This window comes from Myotis davidii, unplaced genomic scaffold (assembly GCF_000327345.1).
Source record: "Myotis davidii unplaced genomic scaffold, ASM32734v1 scaffold199, whole genome shotgun sequence".
In the NCBI taxonomy this organism is placed as follows: Eukaryota; Metazoa; Chordata; class Mammalia; order Chiroptera; family Vespertilionidae; genus Myotis; species Myotis davidii.
Genome location: NW_006290680.1, coordinates 1,498,265 through 1,514,843, shown reverse-complemented (window position 1 = coordinate 1,514,843; position 16,579 = coordinate 1,498,265). Strand labels below are relative to the sequence as shown.

Genomic DNA, 16,579 nt, shown 5'->3' with positions numbered 1-16,579 from the left:
GTTGCCTCCTCTTCTGCTTACTCCCTTTTGTATGGGAGGACCAGCATCATCTCTTTTCAGTGTGCTGTGGTGTGTCTTTGTTCCCAGAACACAGCTGTGGCTCCACAATTACTTTTTCCATACTCAGATATTTTTATTATGGTTTTATGGACTCTTCACAATTTGAAGGAAAGTCCTCCTTTTGCCAATTTCTGTCATTGCTCATTTGCTTTAGCGCATACTTTTGGCTTAGGAGGATAAGCCAATTTGCTTGTGAGCCAGGCATGAGCCAGACTTAGGCCTTGGACGTCCTCTCAATTCCTCTTTCCCGCCCGACTCGGAGGGAAAAGGGTGAGCAGACCCATGTGTCCTGTCATGTCCACCAGGCCCCAGCACTTGAATTCAGCTGAGTGTCTCTGGTATCTGCAGATGGACCTTCTCTGTATTTTCCTATTGTGAATATTTACATGTTGTTTTCATTTATTCTCCTCAGACCTTTCATCAGTTGGTCGAACACCCAGTTTTCTTGTAACTTTCTGATATTTTGATAATTTGTGTTGCTTTTAAGTGAAATATCAGAGAGTTCAGAGCTTAGAGCTAGAAGCAACTTTATTTAAGATCAACCGAAGGACTTGTATTCATGCATATAAGCATAACTAATGGACACAAGACACTGGGCGGGGGGGCGGGGGGGAGGAGGTCAATGGGGAAAAAAAGGAGACATACTACTATCTGTAATACTTTAAACAAAATAAAATTTTAAAAATAAAAATAAATAAAAAATAAACCAGCAGGAAGAATCTTGTTTTTCACATTTGTGATAGCCTTTATTTTCTAAAACCACCATCCATCCCCCAATTGCCTTAAAAAAAAAATAGTTTCAAATGGCAAGAATTCTTTCTTTCTTACAGCAGCATGAGTGGGGGTGGAGGGGAGCAGGAGTAGGGGGATAATAAGGACACATATGCAATACCTTACTCCATAAAGAAAAAAAATAGTTTGATTTTTAGAGAGAGAGGAAGGGAGAAGAAAGAAACACTGATATGAGAATATAACATCTATTGGCTGCAAACCATGCATGTGCCCCGACCAGGAATCAAACCAGCAACCTCTTGGTGCACAGACTGACGCCCAAGGAAGCCACACTGGCTAGGGCCAAAATTGCTTTTAATAATGTTGTTCACAGAAGAGGTCTAGTATTAAAGATAATTTATGGCTAAGAATGTAACCTTTCACCGTGGGCAGCTGGTTCACTTGATTGGAGTCATTCTGCATACCAAAAAGCTGCAGGTTCAATCCCCAGATGAACGTGTGGGAAGCAACCGATTGACGCCCCTTCCTCTCTCTCTAAAAATTAATAAACATAGCCTCAAGTGAGGATAAAAAAAAATAATGCAACCTTTCAAGAGAAGTGTTTGGTGAGAGCCTACAAGCCCAGTGATTCCTTAGCGTCTAGTTGAGAGTATTCCTGCCCTGGTCAGTGTGGTTCAGTTGGGTGGGGGTGTTGTCCCATGCACCAAAAGGTTGCCAGTTTGATTTCTGGTCAGGGCACATGCCTGAGCTGTAGGCTCAATTGCCCCCTTACACTCATCCTGGTGGGAATGGCATGCAGGAGGCAATCAATGATACACTCTCACATCAATATTTCTCTCTCTCTTCCCTTCTCCCTTCCTCTCTCTCTAAAAATGAATTTTAAACATCTTAAAAAGAAATAGTATTCCTTTTGGGTTTTTTGGGGGAGGATCTATATATACATTTTTTTTACAAGGATCTAAAGTGCTAAATATTAATGCTAACAGAAAGAAGCAGTGTCAGAGATAAACAGAAGAAATTATTTTTACTTGACTTTGGTATAAACTCTTCCTGTGATGTCACAGACCAAACAGGAGATAGTCAGAGATGGGGTTTTCATTGGGTCAGAATTTAATGAGACTAATACAACTAGTGCCAAAAACTTTAGAGATGTGGGGCCCAAAGTGAGAGGTCGTGCCTGAAATGTTCTGGCCTTTTAAACACTGAGCTGCTTATGACATGCAAATGAGAAAGAGGTGCTTATTATTTAAACACAGACAGTTGAGTTACATAACTAACCTTCTTCGGGGAGGGAGTTTTTGTTTTGTTTTGTTTTGTTTTTAACTGGAAAGAATAATGTAGTGGAAGAAAAACATGAGGATTCAGAAGCCCTGGTCTCATCCTCTCTCTACTACCCTATTGCCCTGTGACTATGAGCATATCACCTCAGACTCCTGATACACAAAGAGATAAGATGAAATAATCTTTAATACCCTTTCCCTTATTTTCACCTTGAGAACAAAGGGAAAATCACAGGAATAAGATGGGATTCCTTGAGGGGTGGGTCCACATCCCATTCTCTCAACAGAAAGGCTGGTTTTCCATTCTCTGACATTCCAAGTATGCAGCACATGTTACTACACAGCAAAAAGATGCCTCCTGGATATGGGTCCTTAGTGTAACCCAAGGAAAAATGACTGATGCTAAAATCTAACAGTCAAAAGGAACATACAAACACATTACTGTTAACAAAGTATCAGAATAAAGTGAAGCATTTTCAAACAGAATATATGAAATCTTAATTATTCTGGGCTTCACAGGTGACTTAACAAGCCTCAAGGTTTCCTTAATCTGCTACAGAAGAAAAATGAAAAAACCCAAAACAACTTGAAAGATTAGAAGCCACTTAAAAAAGGAACATGGTGTACAGGATTTTAATGGACTATAACCAAGACACTTCCTTTGTTGCAAAGAGGTAATGTGTCAATAGAGGTCAAACAAAAAGTATTTAAAAGTCTGCTTACAACACATCATCCACTTAAACTGTCTTAAAGTTATTCACATGTGAATTAGAGATCCCGGGCTAGATTTAGTCATGTAGTCATGTGTAAACAGAAACTCAGGCCAGGTTTTCCAATGCCTCTTGGCAAACAGGCTATTATTTTCTTAAGCATTTTGAGTAGACATGAAGAAAATATTAAAAGACACAAAATTGCTCAGGAAAAATTCCTGAATTTGCCTATACTATAATCTTGGAAAGTATGCTAGGATGAATGTACAAAATATCTCCCACATTTGTAGAGCAGTTCACAGTTACAGTGCTTTTATGCTTATTGACTGGTCCCCTCTGAAGCATGTAATGTGAGAAAACTGAGGAAGATGAGGAAGATGAGAAAGCTGAGTTAAGAAAGGCTATTTAACCTAGCCAACATCACATGAGACCAAAGCAGGTGGACCAAGACAAGAGGCCTTCTGCCAGATAGAGGTAATTAAGCTACTATGGATTTTTCAAGAAAAGTAACACCAAAATCACATCTTTTATTTTTAAAAATGAAATTCTGACAAGTCAGGGCAGGACCAAAATTATGTCCTAAAGCCTTTTGTGCCACTTTTACCCAATCTTGTCTCCCACCACAATAGCAAATCATGATTGGTGAAGTATGTACCAGAGAAGAAGGGATCAATTTTTTCAAGTTTTCAATATTAACCTCTATCTTTTTAAAGTCTTTATGGACAAATTTCTGGTAACATGAAAATGAGCATTTCTTCATCTAATCTACTAAGATTAAATTCTCTAGAGTAATGAAAATGGAAACTAGATGATCAGGTAGCAAGAAATGAGTTAGCAGTGGAGAAAAAAAGACCACAGAAGTGGTAGATGATTCATGAAGAAATATTCCCACTAGAGAAAATTAACCTACTTATTTTAATGGTTCAGAAATGTATTCATAAAAAGTATTTTTAAATTTTAATGATTCATAAAAAGAATATACTTTAAAAGCAATTCTCACTTTAACTTGTCTACAGCCAATAAACCAAGCTAATGAAGTATAACTGACCCTTGAACAATGAGGGGGGTAGGGGTGCCAACCTTCCACTCCATGCATAGTCAAAAATCGACGTATAATGTTTGACTCCACAAAAACTGAACTACTAATAGCCTACTGTTACTGGAAGCCTTATCAATAACATAAACAGTCAATTAGCACATATTCTGTATGTTATATGCATTATATACTTAGTCTTATAATAAAGTAAGCCCCCAGAGGAACGAAAATGTTATAAAGAAAATACATTTACAGTATTTATTGAAAAAAAAAATGCATATAAGTGGATCAACAAGTTGTTCAAGAACCAAGTGTAGTTCTAAGAGATTCTAGGCTGGAGGCACTAGTTCTAATAAATGTTTAATCTTTACATTCCCTTCTAACAAAACTTAACCTACCATGGGAATACCATACAACTTTCTCACCAACTGCCTTTAACTCAAAATAGAAGCCTAAGTCCTCATTTTCAACAAGTAGTACTATATCCAAAGATACCCTACACATCTTTGAGCTTAACTACTTGCCTCCTACACCAAAAAAATGGGAGCAAAACAAAAAACAAACAAACATATTTCTGAGGCTTGGATCCCAGAGGACAGCACTACTGAGTTTCATTTATATTGGTGGGTCATTGGCTTTTGTGAGAGCTGAACTCCTCTGATAACCTGATGAAAGCTAGGAATGCCCTCTCCAGGATAATCGCATATATTCAATCTTTTGCATATGATTTCAGGAGCTCACAGACCATGGAAACCCAAGTTAAGAATTTTTCATTTATACCCTTTTAAAAGTATAGGAAGAAGGAAAAAATAGATCATGTCTCTAATCTAGTCACCTTTAATCAAGACAAGTTCTCTGGACACTTGATTAAATTCCATCATACTACAATGAAGCCATAGCTGACTTACTTAAAAATTATACTCTAATGAGGTATATATTGAATGGAAATTCACTATACTTGCCTTACACTTCCTGATCTGAACAATGGAATCACCAGTAAAGCCTGAATTATCAAGGCTATCTCTTAAAAACTCAAATCAAATACCGTCTCTGCTTACTTTGCTATCCAGGATTGACTGTTTATGACTGTAGCTCAAGTTAAAGCCTATTGTAGGTGAGCCAAGCCACAGCCAACCAGCTGAGAAATGAAGGATTTGCTGGTTCAACCCTTACCTGTTGCTATGCTTGGACTTTTCTCGGTCCTTCTCCTTGTCCTTCTTGTGCTCTTTGTGCCGGTGTTCCCGATCTTTGTGTTTATCTTTGTGTTTATGAGAATCTGCAACCATAAGAGATGAATCAGTTAAGAGGAGTCATGAGTTATCTCCTGCCTGCCTACCTTGACAGGCCAGTCAAGAAGACACCCGGCTAGAGTGGCCCAGTGGGTTGAGCTTCATCCTGTGCGCTCAAAGGTTCCATCCCTGTTCAGGGCACGTATGGAAGGCAACTGATCAATGTTTTTCTCTCACACCAATGTTTCTTCCTCCCACCCGCTTTCCTTTCTCTAAGCATGTCCTTGGGTGAGGATTAAAACAAAAACAAAAAAAAAACCCCAGCCCTAGCCAGTTTGGCTCAGTGGATAGTGCATGGGACTGTGGAATGAGGGATCCCGGGTTTGATTCCGGTTAAGGGCACATGCCCAGGTTGCAGGCTCTATCCCCAGTGGTGTGCAGGAGGCAGCCAATCAATGATTCTTTCTCATCATTAATGTTTCTATCTCTCTCTTTCTCCCTTCCTCTCTGAAATCAATCAATATATATATTTTTTTAAAAAGCACAATGACAAGATTCTAATGGCATTTGTAACACGTCTTGGTTTTAGAGGCAGGGTAATGGGAGGCCTTGTCTGGGCTGCTTTGTGAAATCTGCCTTGGAAGATTCCATTAAATGATGAGTATTTTCTCGTGTGTTTATTGGCCACTCGTATATCTTCTTTAATGTAGTATATCTTCAAATCTCTCCCCCATTTTAAAAATATTTGTCTTATTACTGAGTTGTAAGAGTTCTTTATACATTCTGGATTACGACTTTTTTGGTTAGCTATATATATTGTGAATAGGTTTTTTCTAAGATTTTTACAGAGGTAAGGGACACACAGGGCACATTTTTTAATCTATAAAGATACCCAGTTGCTCTTTCACCATTTTTTGAAAAGACAGCCCTTTCCCCATTGAATTGCTTTGACCTCTTTACTGAAAATGAAGTGACCATATAATCACGGGCCTATTTCTCAACTCTGTCCTATCTTTACACAGACACTACTACTATAGCTTCACAGTAAGGTTCTTGTTCATAGGAAGTTTTGAAATCAGATAATATTAAGTACTTTAGCTTTATTCTTTTAAAAGTAATTTTGGCTATTCTATGTCTTCTGCATTTCCATATAAGTTTTAGATTCATTTTGTCAATTTCTTTAAAAAAAAGAAAAGGCCAGCTGGGAACTGTGTTCACAGGACAATTTGGAAACACTCTCATGTCTTTTAATCCATGAACAGGGTTCTCTCTCTCCACTTATTTAAGTCAGTAAATCTCAAAATTATAGGGTGTATCAGAATTAATCCAAGGGCCTACTAAAAAAGAGGTTCATTGGGGTCAGGTCACCCCAAAGTTGAATATTCATCAATTGGAAGTTTATGTACGTAACACATGTGTGGCGATTTTAAAATATGTTTAACAGATTCTTTGATACTCTTCCTTTCAATAAGTGTAGCCTAATTTCCTTCTTGAGTAGACTAGACTTGAGATTCACTCCTAAAAAAAACAGAATAAAATGGAAATGTTGGTATGTAACTTCTGACACCAGGTCATAGAAGACACTGGATTTTTCTTCTTGCTCTGAGGGAAGCCAGCTGCCATACTGTTACATTTAAGCAGCCTATGGAGAAGCCCACATGGCGAGGACTTGAAACTTCCGACAAGAGCCATGTGGGTAGATCATCTTGGAGTAGGCCCCCAGTCTCAGTTAAACCTTTAGATAACTGCAACCCCACAAACACCCTGAGCTGAACCACCCAGCTAAGCTGCTCCTGGATTCCTGGCTCAAGAAACTGTGTGAGAAAACAAGCATTTGTTGTTTTAAGTTGCTAAATTTTGAGGTAGCATATTTCGAAGGAATAGATAACTAATAATGGATAGGCAACATACGTGTTCATCCTATTCCTGGTTCCCAAAATGTGTCAAAAGAAGCTACATTTGGAATAATCCACTAAGGATTCTGTGCCAGGCCCTATGGGGACAGAAATGTACATGATCGTACCCTTACCTATAAGAATTTCTCATCCCACAGAGATGGGAAGAATAAAATGATATGGTATCAGAAGCAGGACTTGAACGCAATCCTCCATGCAATACACATAGAAGACTCCAACTTCTAAAAGTCTCAAGTCTAAAACTTTAAAATGCTGAGTCAATCCAATGTACCAAGCTGGTGGCCCCCAATACCTGCCAGTAATAAAAACCTGCAATTACTTCTGCTCTAAACTAAGCACTTATGGGTAAAATCATAATAATGACAAAACATGCCTCCAACAGTACAACCTGGAATGGTGTCTGTATTGTTTGATTTTGTTTATGGGCCAGATTTAGCAAACAGGAAACAGAATATTATGATCTGCTATTATGGCTCAAGAGTATGGCAGGGACATATCTTTTTCTAATTACTCTTTTGTATAATTCAACAAAAACAAAAACAAACTTATAAGAAAAAGATTAGAAGACAGATGACAAAATGTTAAAAGTAGTTATCTTTGGGTAGTGAATTTCGGAGCAAGTTGATTTTTGGTATATACTTCGTCTTCTTTTCCAATCTTTTCCCCATGTGAATCACTTTTATTATAAAAAAGTTATTTTTAAAATTACCAAGCTATAATTTTTTACTTTGAGAAGTACTAGTATAATTTAATTCACTAAAAAGCACTAAATTTAAAGAATAAGGAAATTAAATAAAAAATAAATAGAAAGTAATTCTAGGTAGGTTTCAAATACCCACAAGTAAAAAAAAAAAAAAAATCGGAGTGGGGAAGAGATACAGAGATGGATAAAACAAGATTGGCAAAAGGTTGAGAGTTATTGAAGTAGGCAGATATGATACACAGGAGTTCATTACTCTCTCTACTGCCATATATGCTTGAAACTTTTCATAATAAAAAGTTTAACCTTCTTCCCTTCTAATCTGTTTTTTTTTTTTTTTCATTATATAAGGGAACATCAAGGAGAAGACTAGCAAAGAGATAATTTGTATTAAGGAGTAGAAAGAGATAGAATCTGATAGATAAAATTAACCCAAGAGTCAGGGTGTCCTACACTAAGGATAACAAGGAGCCACTTCAAGCAGAAAAGGAAACACACACACACACACACACACATACACACACACACACACACACAATAAAAGCCATACTTAAGAAAGATTAATTGGAGGACAGTGTGGGTAGAAAGGTAAAAAGCAGAGTAACTAGCTGATGATTTTTGAAGAAGTCTAGAAAAAAGTGAGAGCAGCAGGGTTGCGAAGGAAGAAATGTAAAAAAATAAAAAAAGCATGTTAAGGAAACTGGAATTAGAACTCAGTTTCAGGAACTCACTGGCCATGTGTAATAAATAAATCCAGAAGAGTCAAACGCTCAAAGACTTTGGGTCCCTGTAATTAGGAGAACAAAGTGGCTTTGAAGACACAGGAAGTCATGCAGACAAAAGGTGGGGGAAAAGAAAAAGACTGGAGAAATAATGCAACTAATTGAAGTCATAGTGTATTTAAGGTAACAGTGGGACATCTAACTAAACATGTTGGTCAGAAGAGAAGCCAGTAGGTGAAAAAGTGAAGCCAATAGGGCATATGGATCTATATCCCGCATGCTGAAAATATTTGTAGACATCTTACTAATGGCCTTGAAGATTACTTTTAGTACATACCCTTTCCCCTTAACTGGAATTCATCTAAGAATAGATACTGTTTAAATGTTTTGGAGAAAGGACCTTGCCATTTCAAGTATCAGTTAAATGCAAAAAGAACTATATTGAACTTGACTGACAGATTTAGAAATGAAAGATGAAAACCACTGTATATTAAATCACCAGGAAACCTCATTCATTATGAATTCAGGTCACCTAATAACAATTGTTTGAAATCCTAACATTCAAAAATTTGAGATGAATTTATGGGAGGAAGACCCCCTGAAATAAGGCAGTCTTGAGAAGACAGCGGACAGGTAGCAACTAATTCCTTTCATTCTAACTTAACTGGATAAGTGAGTTACTCCATAATGAAAAGAGAGAATAGGAATCAACATCTTTTGTTGTTGTTACCTAAAATGTTCTTCGAGACTAACAAAGATTTTAAGTAGAGATTTCCAAATGACAAAAGAGGAAAGTATCAATCAGTGTCTTCTCTGAGTACTGGAACAGTTGCTGGCTAGCATTATGCAAGCACTTGATGGTTAACATGAAAAAGAAAAGGAAACCTTTTACTACTCAATTCAGAATTATATTCTGAGGTCTAATTCCATTTACAACCATTTAAAATATATTCTTAAATCCAAAGGTCCCTGCAAAAGAGTTATCAGACGTGAACTCTGCCCTCAATGAATTTACAATCCAAGAAGGTCCTAATTAAGGTGGAACCCAAACAGCCAGGGCCCAAGGCATACAAGAGAAAAAGGGCACTAATATAGGTGCCAGACCATGCTAGAGTATTTAACAAACATCGCCCCACATTCAATTTTCTTACCACTGTCATGATAAGGAAATATCATCCCCATTTCACAAACGATACTAGTAATAGTTGTCCCTTATTTAGTGTGTACTCTGCAAAAGGTAGTAGTATACTTTCGTATTACCTCTAGTTTCACAACTCTCTGGGTGGTACCAATTTCATCAAATCTAAGACACAGTTTTGCCTTTTAACATCTCTGAAAAGGTGCATGTAGTTCATATAGTCCCCATGGAGGGGGAATTTAACAGTATCTAAAAAAACCAAAAACCTAATTTAGTCCTAGCCAGTTTGGCTCAGTAGATACAGCACTGGCTTGCAGACTAAAGGATCAGTGGTGGTGGTGGGGGTCAATTCTAGTCAAGGGCACGTACCTTGGTTGCAGGCTCCTCCCGGGCCTGGGCCCTGGTTGGGGGGGCGGGGGGAGGGGGGCGCGTGCAGGAGACAACCTATCAATGTGTTTCTCTCACACGGATGTTTCTCTCTGTCTTTCCCTCTCTCTTCCACTCTCCCTAAAAAAAAAAATCAATGGAAAAATATCCTTGGGTGAGAATTAGCCAAAATAATAATAATAAAATAAAATAATTTACACACTCTTTTGACCTAGCAATTTATATCTAAGAATTTACCTTGAAGATACACTTCTAAGGTAGAAAATTTAAACTGGTTTATATATACATGAAAGCAGAGAAAATTAAGTCAGAAGAAACCTGTTTTAATTTTAGCCTTGCTGGAATGGATTAAAATTCTTTTCCTACTCCCAAAATCTCAAATGTCAAATGACTGACATTAAAGTAACAGTGTTTTTATTGCATCATGATGCTCCTATTATTTAGAAATTATGAAAAATTTTTTATGAAGGTAATAGGCATTTTCTCAAATGTCTACACATGAAACATGTGGGTGTCGTTTATCTCCATCTCTTTCAAGATGGCAGAATTTTTACTTTCCTGCCCTGTTATTTTTTCAGTAAGGGTAGGAAGGCAGCAGGATTACTTAATTTATAGGCATTTTTTAAAAAGTCTTAAGAGTAAAAACAAAATTAATATGGGTTAACTGCCTCCTTTGTTTCCAAGTGAAAAGTAATATAACAAGGGAAAACAGCCTGATTCCACCAGAGAACAAAAAATAAAGAGCCTGTATCTAAGAGGGCAGTGAGAAGCCAACAGAGGCTCGCTGGAGGAGGCAGTGTTTGAGCTAAGTCTTACTGAAGGTTAAGAGGGAGTCAGCAAAATAGGGGAAGGAGAAAGGCATCCTTGGCCATGAGCCATGAAAATCAACTATCTATAATTATTGTTGCTGCTGAAAAAAAAATCGATCTTGTCATGACTGAGCAAAATTAAGTCAGATCTACTTCCTGCCAGCTAGGAAATAGTCAAGTTGATTTTTGTCAGGGGCATATTAAGAAATGAAATCCCAAAATTATATTATATGACTCTCTAAATGCATGTATTCCCAAAAGCAGTTTCTTTTAAAAAGATACAGATAAACTCATGCTTCTTGTAGTTTTGGAGTCCTAATTCTCTGCTTAGATAGACGAGAAATAAAACACCTAGGAATAATAAACTTCAGTATCAAATAAGTCCAGCAAAATTTGATCCAGCTGTTATAAAGTCCCTGTAATCTGGTATAATGCCAGTATGACAATGAAGCTGCAGGTTTGGAAACCAGGTAGAGAGTCAACCCAAAGTAGCCACCAAATCAGTGTCAAACCAGGCATAAGGTGGCCAGTTCACTCCCCACAGGGGAACCAGACACATACATAACAGAAAGTCAAGTCCATAAAACACTTCGTTAAACATGTTCAAGAGTGATGCAGTTAGCACAAAAGACCATGGCTAAACCCTAATGTCAGTTAAAGACAGTACAGAGTAGAACAGGATGCTATAAGACCTCTGAAGGAAGCCGGCTGGTTCAACAGAGTCAACAGGATCTAATTCAAATCCTTGTTCTACCACTTACTATGTGACCTTGGGCAAAAGTCACTTAACTATTGAGTCTAAAAGAAGCAGCATAGGTCAGTGATTAAAAGCTTCAAATCTCTGTTCATCATCGATTTGATAACTGTGACCTCTCCTCTGGATGGAAAAAAAAGCTCAGAATATTTAAATGAACTTAAGGAATTTTATTTCAAAAGTCAAATTCTTTGTGTATGGTTGTAGAATTCCTGACTAATCTCTACAAAATGACAAACATGTTTGACAGCTGTCAATAAAGTACAATTATTACTGAACCCTCTTCATGACTAATTTACATAGAACTGAACCGAGACTACCCAATTATTCCAAGTAACTTGGGAATCAGGTTCTATACATGCATTTAGGACAGCAACCATGCCCATTCACCTTGCCCGACCAGCCAACCACAGATAAAAGACCACCTGATTTTCTTTCCTATACAAAAACCCAGGAAAGAAAAGCACTTGTGAAGAAAGAAGTAAAACTTTGGCCTGCTCTAACAATCATAGCCAGAAGCCTAAAAAACCTACAGGTTTTAAGGGATTCACTGGTAATCAATTTACACCTCCTACATAAAAACACTTGCATTAGTTTAGCTGCAATCAGTAGGTAGCTAAATAATGCTGCCAAACCTATTCCACCCATGGTCTCTACTGCAATCACATTTCAACCCAAGTACTATAAACATTTACACTTCCTTAAGAGAGAAAGGTTAAGGAATGGCAAAGAGTACTGATCATTTTATCAACTATCTTTGAACTTATGCATTTTGTTACTCCACCATTCTTCTAAATGGTTAGGGGCAATCAAATCAGAGCAAGAGAGAGGAGTCTTTTGCTTCCTTTTAACAAAAGCAGAGAGAGAGACTTTTCTGGTATCAAGGAGGGGTTCTTTGCCATGTTTTGAGCCAGACCTCTTTACACTGATTTCTGACAACAGGTTTTTGAGACTTAAAGCAGATGTGTAATATGATGGGCTCCTCCTACAAAGACAGTCATCAAGTCGTGTGTGGAGAATGGGGAACAGAATTACTCAACCAAAGCTGTATTTCCCAAAGAGGCACTCACAACACAACTCTGTCAGATTATTCCTGTTAATCTGACACACAAATACACAACCAGTGCATTAGGAAAGTGAAAACACTGGGTGAAGAAATTAATTTTCTAAAGAAGATATCACCTATTCATTATTAAATCACTTCTACTGGGATAAATGCTTGCATCTTCCTCCCTGACCTTCGTGGATACCACATCCCCAGGAGCTGGAGTTTAAACAAAATCAGCATTTCTACTTAACACTCTACACTTTAAAAGAAGACTGTTTTTGTCTAGGACAGATAACAAGCTGGTCTCTGTGATAAAGATTGGCATCCGGGAGTGTGGTCAGTATCAGGAGTGTGCAAATCTCCTCAGGAACTTAATGCCAAACTAAAAGCAGTCAGGAAGCCTGAAAGCCCATAACTGGAAGGCGGATGGGTTGAAGGGTGAAAGAATTCTACCCTTCCCCCTTCCTCTACACAGCTGTCTAAATTTAGACTTTACCTATGTTGGTCCACTTTCAATCCAGGAAACCGTGTCTATGTCCATCTTAATGGTGGATGACTTTAATTTGTGGCGCACAGAAGACTACTTACCACTATTCCACAGTGATTCTCAATGAGAATGCTTCCAAAATTCCAGGGCATGGTTAATAGCCTTTCAAAGTAAGCAGGACAGAGGCTGTTCTGGCTAAAAGCTCAAAGAGCTCCACAATTTAAAAGAAAAATGCTAAAAAAAATGCTAAAAAAAAAAAAATAAAATAAAAAAAAATAAAAGAAAAATGCTGGGAGGATTCAGCTCTTAACAAAACAAAACAAACAACAAAAACCTTAAAACTCAAGAATGAGAGAAGGAATTAGTAACATTTCCAAATTTCAAAGCCCAAATTATCATCTGTTCTCCCCAAATGTGTTTTTTATATAAACAAGACCCTTTGTCATGGATAGACCTGACCTGTTCATTATTAAAACTAATGGGGTTCACCCATTAGGGACCCAGTACTCTCAGGCTAATAAAACAAACAAAACCTCCAGCTGAGAAGACATCTGGAACTATAAATATTTCTTCTCTCCTTAAGGAAGTTGGGTTCACAGTATTCATTCAAATACCTGTTGAGTGCCAACTCTGGGACAGACATTGTTCTAAGTGTCAGAATACAGCAGAAAACAACACCAAGTCTGCCCTCATGAAGTTCCATAATAAAGCATTAATACCCACCCCAACAGCAGCAGCTGTTCAATGACTAACTTTGAAAAAAGAGGGGAAAAGGGATTTCCCATAACTGCCCATTTCTTTGGACTTGGCCCCACTTAAGTTCCAGAATCAGAGTTTAATGTTGTAGTTGGAAAAGACCTTCATAAGAACTTATGGAGGCCAAGTCAAAGAAAGGGTCAAACATAATCACATAAAAGTTGCCAATTATTTTGCAAAGTGCTCAAGTCTTTCTCCTTAATATTCAATGCTTGGTAAAATTTCAACATCAGAAACTTAGAAGTACACTGCATTAAAAGACTCAGAGTTGCTCTAAGATAGAAGCCCAGCATTTTCAATTTTGTTTTTATCAGCTCTGCAGCACAACTTCAAATTTCTAAAACCTGTCACATTTTCCAAAGTCTCTACATATTCAGAAGAAATGCCACAAACGGACTAAAAAACATTTGAGAACCTACCTTGGTTTCTAAACATCAGCAACCCTGAGATTAGTGGCCAGATGTTGTCCTAAGGGCCTTTACAAGCAAAAGACACCACATGAAGCAGCCAATTTGTTTGCTTTAAGGCCTCAATCCCATACAAAAAAGGTTAAATGGTCAGGGGATGTATCTTCCAATACACTTCCATATTTAAATTTCTTTGTCTCCTTTTATGCTTTTACAACACTACAATTAACTTAATCTTTTTTCTTTTCAGCCCCTCCCAGTATATGCACCGTATTTTAATTTACTTTACAACAACCTTCTCTCCCATCCCATTCCTTCCATTATTCTCCTGAAATTCAAGTTCATCTTTCTTTCTTCTTCTGGTTCTCATTCCCAGGAACCAGTTAATTGTATTTTTTTTTACAATTTAAGTGAGGGACCACCAAACTGTCTTCAAAAAAAGTATGTTATCTAACTATAAGGTCTTCTGAACTGATGTTTCTTGACACAATTACAGGCCGGAACAAGATGCTCACTGTTATTTAATTTTGCCAAGAACCATTTTTTTTTTTTAAAAATCCTCACACGAGGATATTTTTCCATTGATTTTTGAGAGAGGGAAAGACAGGGAGAAACATTGATGTGAGAGAAACATCAATTGGTTGCCTCCTGCATGCGCCCTGACCAGGGGCCAGGGCAGAGGAGAAGCCTGAAACCAAGGTACTTTCCCTTGACCAGAATCGAACATGGGGCCCTTTGGTCTGCAAGCCGATGCTCTATCCACTGAGCCAAACCAGCTAGGGCTAAATGACATACTAGTATTTTAAAAGTCAATTCCACTAACAGTAAGAAGACATCCTTAGAGCAAGTCCAAATCTTTTATATAAAACTAGAGGCCCGGTGCACGAATTCGTGCACCAGTGGGGTCCCTTGGCCTGGCCTGCGGGATCAGGCCGAAACCGGCTCTCCAACATCCCCTGAGGATTCCCAGATTGCAAGAGGGTGCAGGCCAGAGGCCGAGGGACCCCACCGGTGCACAATCGAGGCCACAGGGGGGCTCCAGGGCATGTCCTACCGGTCTCGCTCAGTCCCGATCGGCCGGACTCCAGCAGCAAGCTACCCTACCAGTTGGAGGGTCTGCCCCCTGGTGGTCAGTGTACGTCATAGCAAGAGGTTGAGCGGCCTTAGCATATCATTAGCATATTACGCTTCGATTGGTTGAACGGCCAACCAGTCGACTGGACACTTGGCATATTAGGCTTTTATTATATAGGATGTCCTGATGGGATCCTAGGTTATTCATTTTTCTGCTCTGGTCTCAGTTTTCTAATTTGTAAAATGATCTCCACTGGCCCCTTACACTTCCAATCACAAGAATTCTATGCCCTTTAAAAATTGTTTTATGTCATGCCCAGCCTGCATGACTCAGTGGTTGAGCGTCGACCTATGAACCAAGAGGTCATTTTTCAATTCCCAGTCAGGGCACATGCCTGGGTTGCAGGCTTGATCCCCAGTGTAGGGCATGCAGGAGGCAGCCAATCAATGATTCTCTCTCATCATTGATATTTCTCTCTCTCTCTTCCTCTCCCATCCTCTCTGAAACAAATTAAGGTAAGAAAATTGTTTTAATGCTCAAGAGCAGTGGTTCTCAAACTTTCCAGTGTATGAGACCCAGGATTTACCAGATATGTGCATTTTACCACATACTCTCCAGGTGACTATAATCTACATCACCCAGAATCATATTTTGAACACCCCTGCCTGTTGTTTCTTGGTACTTTGAGCAATAAGTAATAACAAATACCAGCCACATGCAATAATAAACATGCTACTGATTTCATTTTAATGTTTCTACCTCAATTATGTCTCTCTCTTCTTTAAAAGGCAGGCACAAGGTGATGCTTGAGGATTTTATTTTTAATTTACAGCTGAGAATATTGAGTCTCTACAACAGAAGAAGGAAGAGGTGTTTTCACCTATTATCCCAGGCCCTGTTAAGAGAAGCAAGATCTACACAGCTACCCCAACTTAGGTAAGTAACAGGGTAGTCAGGCTCTTTAGAATAGAAATTCTGTTGTTTGTGCATCAGAGGGCAGAGCCATGCTTAGACAGAAACAGTGAACTTGAGTCCTGCTAGTGGAACTCGGTTGGGGAAATGACTAGAGAAAAAAATGGATAAAGACTTAATGAAGCTGCGAACTCACAGTCCACTTTTGACACTTGACTTACAGATTCCTTTGGGAGCTAGAGGCTACCAGATAATATGGAGTGCTGTGAACCTCCAGTGATACACACAAGCACCACTCAATCAGGTAAGCCACTGGCACTTCTTACCAATTCAAGGGTCAGTAAATTTTTCTGTAAAGGGACAGGTAGTAAATAGTTGAAGCTTTGCTACACACTTGATCTCAGTTGCAGGCACCCAACTC

The 16,579-nt window shown here is 38.4% G+C and overlaps 1 protein-coding gene across 3 annotated transcripts in view; it reads right to left on the bottom strand.

Annotated features, from left to right (window-relative positions):
• Positions 1-16,579, bottom strand: part of TOP1 (topoisomerase (DNA) I) — an 82,248-nt gene that overhangs the window by 49,854 nt on the left and 15,815 nt on the right. Inside the window, exons 1-2 of one of the 3 annotated variants that reach the window (XM_015563911.1) lie at positions 14,184-14,214; positions 4,992-5,094 (exon numbers count right to left, since the gene is read on the bottom strand). In XM_015563911.1, coding sequence (XP_015419397.1) covers positions 4,992-5,094; positions 14,184-14,199 — 119 coding nt within the window. In that variant the 5' untranslated portion in view covers positions 14,200-14,214. Of the gene's footprint in view, positions 1-4,991; positions 5,095-8,394; positions 8,417-14,183; positions 14,215-16,579 lie in introns of those variants that run through there. The other 2 variants (XM_015563912.1, XM_006763781.2) reach the window with 2 other exon arrangements.